Genomic DNA, 16,227 nt, shown 5'->3' with positions numbered 1-16,227 from the left:
CTAAACCTCCCAAGCATGGAGTATAACCAGTTCAACTACTTTTCCCCTTGATCTGTAACATCCTTCTCTTTGAAGTAATTAGCAACATTCTTTCCTTTGTTATCCATAAAAGGTAATCACCTAAAGCAAACCTGTGCGTAGTAAATGAGGATCATCCTCAAAGTGATGTACAAGATTTAAGTCTCTCACATCCATTGTGTCTATTTCTTCCCACAAATAAGAAAAATTTTTGGCTTTTCCCAGCACAACAAATATCATGATGTGTTAAAACTCACAACAACCCAATGTGAAAAGAAAAAAAAAAGGGAGGAAGACAGAACTTTTTAAAACTTTTTATTAAAATGCTTAGGCTACAGATTGACTTTCTTTTGTAAATGACTGCTTACTCTTCCTGAAATAGGATGCATACACACTCTGATAAAACAGAATGGAAAGTCTCAGTCCACGGGAGTTCCTGCACAAGCTCTGATCCTGCTGGAGACCGAGCTCCTCATGGCAGCTGCTTTCTACTCCCTTATTACGGTTACAGTGTTTTCTGTGGGGCAAGAAACAGACCGGTGCTACTTGACTTTTCGATCCCCTCTTTCTCCAGTGGCCAAAACAAACCACTTTCACAAAGAGCTGCTCTGCAGAGAATCCAGAGATTTCTGCTTGCTACGAAGAGATTAAAGGAACACAGAAAAGAAGAAAAACAAGAAAACTAACAGTGAAGCAATCATACTTCTCATGTCTCTGGATAGGGAAGTATGGGTTACCTTTAGCCAAAGTAAATTAAAAGAATGCAAGTTAACTAATCCATGGTTAGACAGACTTGTTCACTTAAGGCTTTAACCCCTTTCCAAACCAGCAACGATCTTCATCCAGCTATGCTTGCTCATAAATGAAAGCCATGCTCACTCCAGCTGCATACTCCACTGAGCCTCTGCATTTGGTACAAGGCAGTGAAGACGCTGCTAACAATAAGAAACCCAACTAAAGAACAATACTCTCTCACTCCAAAAATATATTACGCATACTTTCCCTTCCCTCGCATTATAAGCAAGAATCCACAGAATTCAATCATCTGGAAAATAAGCACCATCATCACAATTTTCAATTTGAAGGAAACTACTTCTGATTTTTCATTAAAGGAAAAATGAACAAAGATGTCCTCTCATCTCTGACCACCTCCAATCCCATCACTTTTACTGCAAGGGTAGAAAATCGGTTAAGATCATGAAGATCCAATTTCACACACGGCATTAAGAAATGGAAAGCTATAAAAACACTCCTCGCCGCACCCCAGGGACGTGGTGGTTTCCGCACCGAGTGCTGACTGATGGTAAGCGACCCTGGCTGGAAAGCAGCAGCTCCGCACACAGTTCTTGGGTTAGCGTTTCCCCAGCTTAGGGAGAAAGACAATTTCATACAAAAAAAGTCTGGAAAAGCTACAGATGTTAACCTTTAAATACAAAAAAACCCCCCTGATATCTGATTAGAAAAAAAAGACAAAAGCTCATGAACAGTCCAATAAAGAGACCAAATCCTGCCAGTGGAAAATTTAAAGTCCACTGAGTAAATCTTTCCTAGATTCAACCAAATGCTACAATACCAGATTTTTAAGTTCTCAAATCACAGAATTAAGAGCCCTTGAGCTGTTACTTTATCCTGCATGACTCTCCCATTCAGAAAAATCCCCCCAAAATCTGTGCAAAAGCCACCAACACCCCAGCAGTACATGGCGACACAAGAGATGTCCTCAAGGCTTGCGTGAGGCGGAAGTCACTTTGGATACCCGAACATGAAAAAGGCGCTACAAAGAGAAATAATACTTCACAACAGTTCATTAAAAGCAAAGACTGGCTGAAATTTATAACTTTATAAGTAGTAATAATAATAATAATAACCGACTCTGTAATTAACCTTTCTGCATGAACAATCTCCTATACACTCCGTGATGAGGAATAACCCTAGCTCACCACAGCGGAAACTGCTGCAACAGCAAGGCCGGGGCTCTGCCCTTCCCTGGTCTGTGCATGAGGCACTGCCACCTGCCACAAGGCAGTCACACAGGCAGGGAGCCCCTCTCCCCAGCCTGCTAACTCCATAGGACTGGGTTCACTTGACTGAGCTCTGGCCTCCAACATGTATCTGTGCATAATTTTATTAAGTATCTATATGCCATTCACTAGATTAAAAAAAAAAGGATAGAAAACTCTGGACCAAGTAAATTACAAACTGAAAAAGTTAGAAGGGAAACCAATTACATTAACAACACTTTCTTTAAAAAATAGAATCACTTTCTTTTGAAATCAACCACAGTGGTGAGACGTGTTTTTCTTTGCAGGTGTCCCATGATGGCACGCAGCGTTCCCCAGCAAATCCTGCTTCCAAGTCCTGGAGTGCCGACCTGCACCCGCATACAGGGCGGTATTACCTCCCAACAGTGTGGAAAGAGCACGCGTCACCACTGGGCGCCGAGAGAGCTGACAGAGACTTTGGCTTCTCAACGCCAGACATGGTTGCAGAGAGCTTTCCTTGTTCTATTAGAAAAGTTCATGAGGAAGCTGTGAATAGGATCAGTCCAGAGAAGTAAAACTCTTATTTTCACTGTCCGCACATCAGTCAATGTACTGGGAGAGCCAGCGGAAGCCCTCGCCGTAGCCTTGCCTCTTGAGCACGCTGCACATGAACACTTCCATGGGGCGGGCATTCAGCTCCTTCAGGGTCACATTCCCCTAAGAGACAAAAACCAAGAAAGGCCTGTGAACAACACCTTCATGAGGGCGAAGTATGAAAGGGTGATCACAAAGATCACTTTCCTCATTCTTCCAAAGCAAATCTAAGAAGGGATTAATTACAAAGAGGTGGTCAAGGCAATACAGAAACCTTCCCCAGGGCTCCATGGTTACAGGACAGCACAGTCCTGGTCCCAGCTGCTCTCTGTATGAAGAGCATTTGCTTTGGATGCACCCACACCCACTGGCCAGCTAATGCAGCAAACGCAGAAAAAGGCCACTGAAACCCATAGAACCAGCACGGTCTCTGATGGGCAGAAGAGGTCTGGGACTTTCTAGAAATAAAGATATTCTCACTGATGCAAACATTCAGAAATATATGCTAACAGCAGATTATACTGAAGAAATTAAGAATTCATGCATGTGTAATACTTATGAAGAACAGGGAAACTGAGCAAATTAAAGAAAACATTTCAGGGAAAAAAGAGATAACCAAGAGCCAGGACTGAGGTACTATGTAAAAAAGTTTTCAAAACCTGTGAATTTTGTAATATGTCCCCTGACGATTTTTCTCTTACCTTTCCTGTGGTCTGTCCATAAAGCCCAAATATCTCACGAAGTTTTTCTTCACTGATTGCATCTGATCTGTCAATTTTGTTACCCAAGATAAGGATTGGCACATTGGATATTGTTTCATCAGTCATTAAAGCCTGAAGACAAGATTTTTTAAAAAGTAAGTAATAAATCTATAAAAGCCCACCAGATTTCATGAAATCACTGATCACTGATTTTGATTTTCATGAAAATCACTGACTTTCACTATCTATAACCCAGGTAGTCAGACACAAAGCCCACGGGCCGAATCCGGCCCTCCCCCTTGTTTTACCCAGTGGCAGTACCGAGCTCTTGCTTAACTGTTACGGAGCAGTTACATTTATACAGTCCTAAAATGACATCCAGCCCTTTGAAGGCAACCACAGGGCTGATGCAGCCCCCGGTAAAAATGAGTTTGACAGCCCCAATCTATAAAGTATCAAATCTAAAGTGAAAATCTAATCACCTTCATACCTGAGTGATTGACTCAAAGTTTAATCTTGACATTATATTATAACATCCTTAATATCAGGTAAAAGGCCCGTAAAAATACCTTGACATTAGGCAAAAATCCCCAATGGCCTCAAAATGATGGCAACTTAAAGCTGTATCTACCTTACAAGGCAGAACAGGCCCAACTAACTCTGAGCTAAGTCCCTCGGTCGCAGAACATCCTCAGGCTGTCCACTGAGCACAGTCCTAGGAGCAGGAATGTCTGGGCTACAGTCTCAAAAATGACCACAGGAACCCCCCCAAGTGCTCACCGATCGCCCAGCGTGTGCGAGACGCCACCCCAGGCACTGACAGGGCTACAGACGGAGGGTAAAGCGCACCCCTAGCCCAGGGACTCCTCCCTCTGTGCTCCTGCCTCTGTCAGCAAAGCAAGGCAAGTGGATGATGAAGTATCACAATGAATGGGGACAGAGTGTAAACACTAAAAGGCAATCAGAGAAATGAACTGTCAATGTGGGCTAGAGGAAAGTCTTGGCGAAGATGCAGAAGCTAAACTGGGCTCTGAAGGCGGGGGAACAGAATTTGGAGAGGCAGAAGAATACATTTACAGCAGGACAAGACTTCAGGAAACCGTGTGGGGCACACCTGGCCGGGTTAAAGCATCTACATTGACAAGCAGTGACAGAGGAAATGGGTGGCAAGGGATGACCAACATTATGGTGCCAGTTTGCGGGGTTAGCTGCAACAGACCCTCAAGACTCCAAATCCAAGAGTTAAAGGAGAAAATCTATAGACTTTTAGTACAAGGAATTCACAAACAGTATCTATCTGTGGTGCTCAGGTAGGAGATGACGATCCAGCCTAAGACTTTGGAGTAAAGGAGCAATGAGACTGACGTTTAAAGGATAAGACAAATGAAGGAGGAATCAGAGCTGGCAGAGGTTTCGAGCCTGGGGGAATCAGTTCCGGTACCAATTCCAATGTGTGGGGAGGTTCCCCGGCCAACAAGCACTTCTTGGGACACTGGCTGCATATTCCACAGTCCAAATCAACTCTGACACTATCACCCTGGACAGAAACATCAAATCCCCCAGGTCAAAGGTTCAGTCCTACACGACTCGCAGCTTCCCTAGAGATGCCGGTAGTCGTCCAGGTTATTACTTGTACTTCCAACCAACTAGGTGTGAATCAGAGGTTCCTATAACCCCTTCCTCAGGTTTGGTTTGTCAGAATGATTCACAGAACTCAGAGAACCATTTTACTGACTTGAGTGGTGGTTTACTGTACAGCTCTAACTCAGGCCAACAGCCCAATGGAAGAGGTGCACACAGCAAGGTGTGGGAAAAGGACCCGAAGCACCACACACACTGTGCTCCCCAAATCTCCATGTGCTTACCGACCCGGGAGCTCTCCGACCGCTGGCTTTTGCGTTTTTGCAGAGGCTTTATTACACGGTCATGATTGATTAAATCCTTGGCCACTGGCAACTGTTCAACCTCCAGCCCTGCTCTCCTCCCCGGGGGTCAGGAGATGGAGCTGAAATTCCAATCTCTACCTGGCGGGGTCTCAGGGCAACCAACCCCCATCCTTTTTTCAGCGACATAACAAAGGACACCTACGGGGGGGCCCAACACTTAGGAAATTCCAGGAACTGTGTATGGAACCATGGATGAAGACCAAATACATATGAGAAATATATTTTGATCTGAATGACTGAACACGTATTTCTCATGAATCACAATATTGCACTGGAAATTTAGCACTCACTGACCGGAAAAGCTAGAGGAATGAGACTAGAGTTGAACAAATGAAGAGAAACATGCTCTGACCACCTTAGGTTCCAGAATATGCAAAATCAAAGTAAGGAAGTCCTGGCCTGGCTGGTGTAGCTCAGTGGATTGAGCGATGGCCTGCGAACCACACAATCGCGGTTCGATTCCCAGTCAGGGCACATGCCTGGGTTGCAGGCCAGTTCCCAGCAGGGGACTCATACACTGATATTTCTCTTTCTCTCCTTCCCTTCCCTTCTAAAGACAAATAAATAAAATCTTAAAAAAAAGTAAGGAAGTCCTTCATACATATTAACAAAGTGCCTACTATGTGGCTGATGTTTTGCTAGGTACAGGGTTTCCCAAAGAAATAAGACAAGGTTCCTTCCATTTAAGTTCACACAGTCTGGGGGGAGAGACCCACAAAAAATAAACAGTAAAGACAACAGACATTGATAAGGCAGAGAGTCTAACAATCTGAGTGGTATCAGAAGGATTCCTAGAAGTGATCGTACCTGAAGTCTGAAATCTCTTAAAGGACATTTTGAAATTTACCAGCAAAAGAGGGTAGGGGATGAGGTGAGAAAGCCAGGCAGGGAGAGCCAAGTCTGCGTACTCAGGGAAGGGCAAACTGTTCCCCATGTCTGAAATGCAGTTCAAGGTAAGCGACAGAAAAGACACCAGAGAAACAAACAGAGGCATGCTCATGAAAGAGCTTACGTGCTGTGCAGATCTGTGGACTGTATCCTGAAGATTACAGAGACCTATTAGTGAACATTAAGGCAATGACAAGCGCAGCAGGGTGGTGGCGGAATCCACAGTAATTCACAGGGACACAGACTACACGCCCAGGTAGATGGTGGGGGAGGTCAACAGTTCCGTTCTGGGAGAGTTGTCTAGCAGGCAGCATTGTGTACGAGGCCAAAGCTCAAAAGAGGCATAGACAACAGATACCATTTGAGTGTCACTGATACGTGAGTGGCAGATGAAGGAATGCAAATACCAGCACCGACCAGCCTAGGACAAAGTACAGACCCTGGGGATTAAAAAACAAACAAACAAGATTTAAGGGCTAAGCAGAGGAAAAAGTACTTGTAAAAGAGTCTGAGAAGTATTAGCCAGAGACAGAGAGAAACACCAAAACCAAGAATATAAAGAGGAGTTTAGAGAAAGAGAGAATTGCCCTGACCAGTGTGGCTCAGTTGGTTGGGTGTCGTCCCACAAAGTGAAAGGCTGACAGGTCCATTCCCAGTCAGGACAAATGCCCGGGGTTGTGGGTTCAGTCCCCAGTTGGGTGTGTATTAGGCAACTGATTGATGTTTCCCTCTCACATCGATGTTTCTCTTTCTCTCCCTCTCTCTAAAAATAATAAATAAAATCTTTTCAAAAAGAGAGAGAGAGAAATGGCCAATGCCAAGGGGTCAAGTAAGGGAAAGACTACCCTGTAGGGGACTCTACATGAGACAGGAGTTCAAGAAACATACTTATAAACTTGAAACATGTTCAAACTGCCAGGAACGAGAGTGCAAGAGACTGTTATAAATCAAAGAGAAAGGAGGCACAGGGCGAAGCAGTAAAAATAGCAAAGGTGACAGCAGAGAAGTTGTCAAGCCAAGAAGATGCAATGTTGAGAATGGCGAGAGCCTGAAGTGAGCCCTGACAGTATCACACCCTGCACGTGACCAACACTGAAGAGTGAGAACAGACTCTTGAGGTCTGGCCAGTCATTCAGCGCCAGGGTGGGCAGGCACAACCTGAGAAGGCAGACACAGAACGTAAAGAATGCTAATCTCTCCCAAGGTTTCACTTGGCCATATGTGATATGTGAAAGGGATAGACATTAATTATACCAAGACAACAGGCATAAACCAAGAACTATTCCTGAGCAAAATGGACATAGACTCACCCTATGATAAATACCGTTAATTTACTTAAATTCAAGCTGAGTTTCCTTAGGACACTGAAAAGCAAAGTAAATTTTGCAAGTTTCTTCCCTAACTAGGATCGTTATCAAATGTTAACTGGAATGATTAAATATTGGCACTATTGATCACTTCTCGGCCTTTTGGCTAAGATCAAGTGTAAATATTGGCACTATTGAGCTCCATTCCTTAAAATAAATACAGGCCAAGGATGGAAAAAAACATAAACATACATTAAGTTCGGCTTTGGATTCCATGAGGCGAGGATGATCTGCACAATCCACCAGAAAGACAATCCCATTAATTGCTGGGAGATAATTTTTCCAAACCCGACGTGCTAAAAAAACAAAGTTCAAAGTTGCATCAATAAAAACATTTTTCGCCCTGGCTGGTGTAGCTCAGTGGACTGAGTGCAGGCCTGCGGGCCAGACGATCTCGGTTCAATTCCCAGTCAGGGCCCATGCCTGGGTTGCAGGCCATTTCCCCGCGGGGGACACATGAGAGGCAACCACACATTGATGTTTCTCTCCCTCTCTCCTTCCCTTCCCCTCTCTCTATATATATTTGAAAATGAATAACCTGTCTAACTCTTAGCCATTATTAAGTCATAAACTAATGGTCCATGAACTGAATGATTTTTTAAAACTCAAAAACCAGGGATGTTCTGGCCTGGTTTTCTTAAAAGCTGCAACATCCAACAGTCCCTTGCCTGTCTACCCAAATGCCCCTTTGCATGAGGTCTGGGCCGTTCAGGTTTTCACCACTCCCCACTGTCTTACACCCAGTCAGTTTCACTCGCTTAAATCACCTTCCTCAGCCCTGGAGCCGTTTTACTCTGCAACACCTGAGCTAAAATATCATGATGCAAATTACTGGTCCATAAAACTTTAGTCCAAAGTTAGTTTCTAACTGCCTGATGTGTGAGTAGACTGACACACTCACTCAGCCCTCAGGGGGGTCTGGGCTGACAGGTAGCTGAAGTTCCCAGGCCAACCACCTCAGTCTCCCATATTCGACCCAGTGTGCCCTATACATTTTATTTTTATGTCTGTGACATAAAATGTTAATGGTTTAGGAAGCAATGCTTTAAACTGTATTATAATCTCTAAGCCATTCATTTCTAGTTCTTTCAATGGAATGACTAAGGAAGTATCTCTACATCAAATAGTTAATAATGGTTAACCTCTGAAACTTTCATTTTTACCTTCCATATTTGTATACTGATTGGATACTGAATTTGTTATAGTGAGTCTAGACTATAAGTTATAAGTTAAATTTTTAAGTTACATACATATATAAAAAAGGAGAAATATATACATGGAAATTTCCAAATGTACAGTATTTTAGTAACTTCTGTATAATAGTGGTAAGGTTACTACGAAAAACTTTGTTAAATAAATTTTCCTCACACAAAACTATGCACATAAACACATTTCCCGTCTTACTCTATCAAAACCTGAAAGCTAAATTATCACATCAGATACACGATTCCTAGTTCAGGTGTCTAAAAATACATACTGCTCTACACTCACCAAATGGTCTCAGTTCAGCTTATGACTGTGTCGCCTCTGGTTTAAATTTGTAAGCAGTTACAAATCTTTTCAAAAGAAGCAGAAAAGACACCATATACTTTCCTACCCAAATGAAAATAATAAAAGCTTATTATAGGAATAAAAAAAAAAACAAGACAATCTGTAATCCTCTATCAAAACACACACACTGCTGATGGTTTTATGTATTTTTTTCAATTTTTTAATATACAGGTATTTTATAAAATCACACTACATATATGATTTTGTAGCATATAAATCTTAAATTAAAAATGTATTATATGCTAATGAAATCAGTGACTATAAAATTATTTGGATGCTTCTGGCCTTTCGGCTATAATTTTTTGGCTGAATGATAAAGTTACCAAAATTCTATTTTTTAAGTAAACTTTTAAAAAGCTATATTAAGAGTCTACCTAACATAATGTTCCAATAGGAAACTTTTCAACTCAATTTAATAACCATTGAGTAAATTCAAAAGAATCTCAATTGGCTCTTTCTTCTACCTTTACAGAATATTTCTTCCCACATCCTAAATGTTTTGCTCCTAAGCCCGGAATCTGGCTAAATGTAGAGTGTGTATCATATAAAGATGATGCCTCATTCTGTATACCTCTAAAACACATACAAGACACCTGATAGGAATCTGGTAACCAAACAGACATAGCTGGAGTACGGCAGAATGCACTGAGAACAAGAGGGTAAAATAAAATGACCCAAAATGGGTAAAGTATACAAAATATCAATTGAGATCAGAGTGACCACAAGTAGTTATTACTGTATATTATTTTTACAACTTTTGACAAACTTGAAATTACTTACAAATAATACTTAATTTCCTATATAATTACACTGCATTGGAAAAAGAATATAAAAGAGACATGATTAAATTCAATGTGATACTATATTGCATCATGTTTAAAAGGAAGAATTCTGTAAAGGAGATTATTGGGACAATTAACAAAAAAAAGGACGATGCCCTATAGAGTAGATAAAAATAAAACTTCTTGGGTTTGAAAACTAAGATTGTATAAGGGAACACTTTTGTTCTTGGGAAGTAAGCATTAAATATTAACGAATCAGAGAGAATGATGAACTCATTAATGGTTCAGGAAAAATAAATATTAATATCTATTATATAGAAAGGGAGACTGATAAATCTGGACAAAAAGGTATAAAGAAGTGGAGTTCTCTATTATTTATGAAACTTCTGAAAATTTGGAAATTATTTTTAAATAAGTGAATAAATCAACTTTGTTAAATAAGATCTCAATCCTAAATGCAAGCAATTTAAAAGGTAAAAATGATACACTGCTTAAAAAAAAGAGGAGGGTACAAAATGAACCATAAGTCAATACCACCCTCCCATTGAATCATTTCTTACCTTGCTCATGCCCACCAAGATCGAAAGTTGTAAAAGTCATTCCAGCAATCGTCAGCTCTTCTGATGCTGAAAAATTATCAATAGTGAGGAAAGAAATAAACTCCTCCCTCCAAACAAGGCCCAGCTACAAGTATTGCAAGCCAATACAAATGCAAAACTTAACACAGCTTTCACCTTGTAAAGAAAAGAATACAAGAATGAAAATATTCTTGTTGTTTTTAAAAGCCAAGTTTCTTTTTCTCTAATTTGCTGCTACTTAGAAGTAGATAAGGGAGATGTGTCCCATTACAGGACTAGTGAGAACAGAGAGTGACAACGTTCCAGAGGTTGAGATTTATGAGTATGTGACCTGAGTGTGTCCTATAGGGAATTTTTTTCAAGTGACCTGTCTTCTGGGACCTCAGTTAAGACAAGAACTACATCCATTGGGGATTCATCCTCCAACCCTGACACCGCCGTTTAGATATCGAAAGGTCACCTGGTATTTTCAAACCTACTGGGATGCAGTGTAGGAACATGCTGGCCCAATCTGTCATCTTTGAGCATATGCAGAAGAGTGGTTTTGCCTGCATTGTCCAAACCCAAGAATACAAGTTTTCCAGATTTCTTGTAGAGCCCTAAAAGAGAAAAAAATAACATAATTTTCCTCTCTGTATACTAAAGGCTGCTTGTATTTAAACTGCTGAAGGAAATGCAGAAAGATGGAAGCCTATGGTATATTCCAAGGAAAGGGGCTTTACCTAGGAACTGGAGCACACTGCTGAAGCCATTGTAGATCCACTCAAAGATGAAAGACATTATTAATGCTTACTACCTGTGTAAAATAGGAAAGTAGCAAACATTAGCTTTTTGAATGCTATATACAGTTCTGGAGAAGTTAGCTCTTATTTTCCCTGATCCTGATGCACATTTACAGTCCCATGCTTTGGGGCATGAGGAAACAAAAAATTCTGCACCCTGGAGGGAAGTCTGTGGGGTCTTTGATCTGCAGAAAGTCCTGGTTTTCTAACAGTTTTCAACCTATGATACTCAGAGAACTAGGAATTGAAGATATACTTTCCTCTTTTACTGTGTGACTTGCTCCTCCAGGAAGCTGCTGATTCACATTCCCTAGATACACCACTGCTGTCCACCAGTTAACAAAACCTCTAAGAAATCAGTCCCATCAATTATCTGTATCAACATTTCACACCAATTCATTAAGTAGAAAATAAGAATGAAAAAAAGGCATATTGACCAGAATGAAAAGCACGTTAACCCATCTTTGTAAACTTATCTAAAAAACATAGTCACGATTTGCCCTGCTGCATTCATCAATGCTATCTCTGCTTTTTGTTTTTATTTTCCATCTTGTTTTCATTATCTCTTCTTAAGCAATATTCGTTATCTCTTCTTAAGCAATATTCGTTTAGTCCCTGTTGCAGATATGTCTCAACTTATAAAAGAGATGATACTACTATTTTGGAAAGCCATGAAGCAGTAATAAGGGAACCCTTTTGTAATGTGAATAACCAAGATCTCAACACTTTACAAATACGAATTTTCTTTCTTTTTTTTTTATTTTTAGAGGGGAAGGGAAGGAGACTAGGAGAGAAACATCAATGTGTGGCTGCCTCTCATGCGCCCCCTGCTGGGAACTGGCCTGCAACCCAGGCATGTGCCCTGACTGGGAATCGAAAAACGATCGTGTGGTTTGCAGGCCCGCGCTCAATTCACTGAGATATGCCAGCCAGGGCTGGATTTTCTTAAAATAACAATATCCATTCAGGGCATTGTGGTAGCTTCCCAGCTGAGTGCATACCTTAACTAGCACTGATACTAATGTCTACTGTTTCTCAAAGGCCTAAACAAAACCAAAGATGATCCAAAGCTACAGAAAGGTCGACATACATTGGCAATAAACAAGAGGATCTCTGAATAAAAGTTAAGAGAGGAGGATCCTGAGTCAACGGTAGGTGTTAATGTTTTTCAAACGCAGCATTTTCTGGTCACACTGAACTTTGGCCTCAGTATCACAAATCTGGTACAAAAAAATAGAAAGATCACCCATTTTCACTTCTGTCCATCATCAACAGCACCTGAACACAGGCTTTATACTAGATGTGATCAACTGCTTACAAATAAAACTTTTCATGACATTTTGTTTTTTTCAAGAAAGTTAACAAAAGTTTAGTTGTGTTACTTTTACTACTAACTTGTAAAAGGGTTATCCATAAAAACCTACCTAGCCCTGGCTGGTGTGGCTCAGTTTGTTGGACCATCATCCCGTAAGCTGAAAGGCCGTGGGTTCGATTCCAGGTCAGGGTGTGTATGAGAGGAGACCAATGGATGTTTCTCTCTCCCTCTCTTTCTCAGCCCCAGCCCTCTCTCCTATCTCTAAAGTCAACAAGTGTGTCCTCAGGTGAGGATTAGTGGGGGGAAAAGCCTACCTATATATTCTTCATTCAAAGAGTGCTAAATGAATAATAAACTGGAAAACAGAGACAATGCATGTTAGTTACTGTTCTTTTCCATCCAATTACTGTTTCTTTTTTGTTTTGTTTTAATCAGGCCTGTGGCCTCACCTATAAACTTTAGGGACTGCTTAATGCTTATTTTCCATGGCTCTTACGGACAGTAAGATGAAGGGTAGGAGTTTGAGTGAGGGTGGAGATTGACAGCGAAAGCTTTTATAGGACACTAAACAAGGTTTTATTCCTTTTAGCAACATCTAAATACACTTCAGCAGAAAGAACAAATTTAGCATGTTAAATAGTTTTGTCTGTAAACTTGTCCTATACTTTAAGAAGTCCAGTGACTTGCATAAACTTACAACGTTCCTGTGCTTAACTCTCCACTTCAAGGACAACACACTACCCCTCTGCAACCCCCACAAACCAGGTGCCCTTCCCTACTCTGCTCAGTCTACCACTGAGAAAAGTGCAGATCGCCTTCAGAAAGTGCCTCTCACTTAGGTCACTTCCAGTCTGATAACTCTTTTAAAATCCAACACATGCATTCATCTGCACTACCCTGGTTTGCAGCCAGTACCTCACAGACTCTTCATAAAGTTTTAGCACGTCATTTTAGAAGTATTCCCAACTCGATGAATTCTCAGAAGGAGACAAGAGGAAAACCACATTTTAAGGGAACTGTTCATGGTCAATGAACTATTTTTATTTTCCAATTTATTTTCCCTTGACATAACCTGCTTTAAAGGTCTTATAATTCTTCCTGTCAGAATGATCTATGGAGAGTGCTTGAAGAAACCCTTTAGGTGATGTTAAAAAAAATAGAAACCCTAATTGAACACAAAGAATTGTGTTGCACCGCTACCCTAATTTCATGGCACCTCCTTCTTTGAGATTTTAGGATTTGTACCCCTTCCTAAGCAGTTTTGCAGTGTGTGCAATGCCTGCACACACACCGCATTTCCTTCTCACACCAGCCCCACCAGGGAGGAACAATCAGAACACTGGTGCTCCCAGGTTAGCTGGCTTAACAAAGCCTGCTCAGCTGAAAAAGTAACAGTGCCAGAACTCAACCTTCCTCTTTTAATACCAAAGTCACAGCTCTTCCTCTTAATATCACATTAAATTCAAATCAAAATCACAAAATTGCTTTTTAGAAAACATAAAGCTTCCTTAACCACACCAACTACACTCATGATAATCTTCTAAAGCTTTCTTCCTTACAATGCATCACACATTTTGAATGGTATGTTAACAACTAGCATCCAACTTATAATCTCTTTTATCCTTGATCTGCTCTACCACCTTATGGCATCTTATGACGAATTAGAGTATTCTAAATTTAAGGGCTCTGAACTACCAACAATAGCACTGTCAAGGTCCCCAAAACTAAAATTTGCAAATTTCACGACTCACTGATCAAATAAATAAAAAGGAAAAGCACCAGGCCCACCATTAGCCAATAAAGAGGACATGCATCACTTCTTCTACATACTCAGATAAGACAGCAGGCTTTTAGCTAAGGAACGTGCTTAGCTGCAGGGTATACGTCAAAGGCCAGACCTACTGCAAAGTTCCATACATCCCCAACCTAAGCAGATGGGAGCGAAGTAAAGCAGAAAAGAGCAAGAGAGAATACTAACAAGACAATCTGGTGGCGACGCTCACAAGTATGCTCCTAACCATTCGGGTGGAATCGTGAAGTAAACATTAATCTACACCAAACGAACATGAAGAAATTTTTCCATGAACTGAAAACAGAGTGGGGGGTTAAAAGCGGGAGGTGGAAGGCGAAAATACAGTGTTCAACCAAGGCCATCGGATAACAGCTGAAGTTGGGGCGGGGGGGCGGTGCGCGGTGTGGATCCTAGGACTAGGAGGCAGGAGGACTGGTTCCAACGCTCACACTTGCTATCTCTGAGGCCTTGGCCAATTCACTGTGCCTCGGAGAGTCTCAGTCCCCGAGTCTGCGAGACAAGGATAATCACTAAGGTCTCTCACCCACCTCACCGGGGGCTGTAATGCAAGGCTCATCTGAGACAGGGGATGTGAAGCCTTTTCGTAAACCAGGGCGCACAGTACAAACAAGAAAACTGTTATCCCGCCAAGTAGCTAGAAGACCCCCGAAAGGAATGCAGATCGACCTGCTACCCCAGAAGCAGGCACAAGACTGAGCAGACCCGGACGAGTCGGCCCATCCCCGCCCAGAATCAGTCCTGCGGCCCCACAGAACCGCCTGCGTGTCACTTCCCCCGCCCCTCCACCCCGCTTGCGCCGGTCTTCGCCCCGACCCTTCTGTCTTCCGCCCTAGCCTGTCCGACCCCGGCTCTCTCCTTTGCCGTGGCCTCCTGACTTACGGCCCAACAGGCTCCTCCAGCAGCGGCGGGCGTCTTGGACCCTCCTCTGAGCACACAGCCCAGCAGCACCCGGGAACGCCAGCTACTCGCCGGATATACGTAACCCCCCTCCCCCGGGACTTCCGGGGGCGTGCTTGCCCCGCCCATCCTTAGCGTCACGGTGTTTTGCCGCGGCTGGGCGCCCTACCAGCGACTCCGCAGCGGAGAGGCGGGCCTCAGGCCTGACAAGCTCGCTGGGGGCTGGCCCGACCTGGCCACGCCTCCTCCCTCGCGGATGGTTGGAGGAGAGACGTGGCAGCCTTGCGGCGGAAAGGGTGGGGGCAGCGTCCTGGCATCTGGGGGTGGACCTAGATGCTCGGAATCGCGGCTTTAAATCTGACTGCTTTCTCAGGCGCAAGGGAAATATTGCAAGGGGCTACCAACAATTACGTAGGTTCTTGGAAAGAGTTAACCTGATTGCCCTCGATCTAAGGTGGATCCCTGAAGGCTTTTGCTTTAAGTTACGTTGCACCGTGACAGCCTGTTTTTTAGAACAGCTAATACTCTTTGAAAATTTGTGTTCTAGGCAGTGCACTGAGTACATGGAATGCCTCGTCTCATTTGACTCTGTGCACATTATTGCACTCCTGTGAAGAGGATACCGTTAATATACCCAGTTTACAAATGAGAGGACCGAAGTAACCAAGCCCAAGTTCATACACTAGGGAGCGGCAAAACAGCACATTGACTCTACTATCTTGTACTTCACATGCATTTCCTCATTTAATTCTGAGATTACTAATAATCTCATAAATTATACTCCCATTTTATCAATACAAATAAGAAAACTGAATCAATGGAAAGATGAATGTTATTTGTTGGTAGGGAGACTCAGTGTCACAAAGATCTCTTAATATTCATATAAAAGTACTAACAGGATTAGTAAGTTATTTGAGTGTTTTTTAAACCACCATATTTGTTCCTAAAATTCAAATGGCAATGGAAAAATAGCAATACTAGTCAGGAAACAAGCTCTGAGAAAGTAGAACAAG

The 16,227-nt window shown here is 42.2% G+C and overlaps 1 protein-coding gene across 1 annotated transcript; it reads right to left on the bottom strand.

The window, feature by feature from the left end:
- Nucleotides 1-320: 320 nt before the first annotated feature.
- Nucleotides 321-15,305, bottom strand: SAR1A (secretion associated Ras related GTPase 1A). The gene is made up of 7 exons (XM_037029166.1): nt 15,197-15,305; nt 11,130-11,203; nt 10,887-11,006; nt 10,390-10,455; nt 7,689-7,792; nt 3,296-3,427; nt 321-2,717 (listed from the first exon to the last, which is right to left on the bottom strand). Exons 2-7 carry the CDS (start codon nt 11,185-11,187, stop codon nt 2,601-2,603), a joined length of 597 nt encoding a protein of 198 aa, XP_036885061.1. The 5' UTR covers nt 11,188-11,203; nt 15,197-15,305; the 3' UTR covers nt 321-2,600.
- Between the last annotated feature and the right edge of the window lie 922 nt (nt 15,306-16,227).

The sequence above is a fragment of the Sturnira hondurensis genome, unplaced genomic scaffold (genome assembly GCF_014824575.4).
Source record: "Sturnira hondurensis isolate 20B ecotype Veracruz unplaced genomic scaffold, ASM1482457v3 Scaffold0020237, whole genome shotgun sequence".
Classification (NCBI taxonomy): domain Eukaryota; kingdom Metazoa; phylum Chordata; class Mammalia; order Chiroptera; family Phyllostomidae; genus Sturnira; species Sturnira hondurensis.
The sequence above is the reverse complement of the archived record's forward strand: the minus strand, read 5'-3'. Positions and strand labels throughout refer to the sequence as shown.

Coding starts and splice junctions, on each gene's coding strand:
- SAR1A (XM_037029166.1), bottom strand. CDS start 11,187: ATGTCTTTCATCTTTGAGTGGATCTACAATGGCTTCAGCAGTGTGCTC. Junction 10,456..10,886: donor TGTTCCTACACTGCATCCCA/GTAGGTTTGAAA, acceptor ATAATTTTTCAG/CATCAGAAGAGCTGACGATT. Junction 2,718..3,295: donor ATGGACAGACCACAGGAAAG/GTAAGAGAAAAA, acceptor TTTGTCTCTTAG/GGGAATGTGACCCTGAAGGA.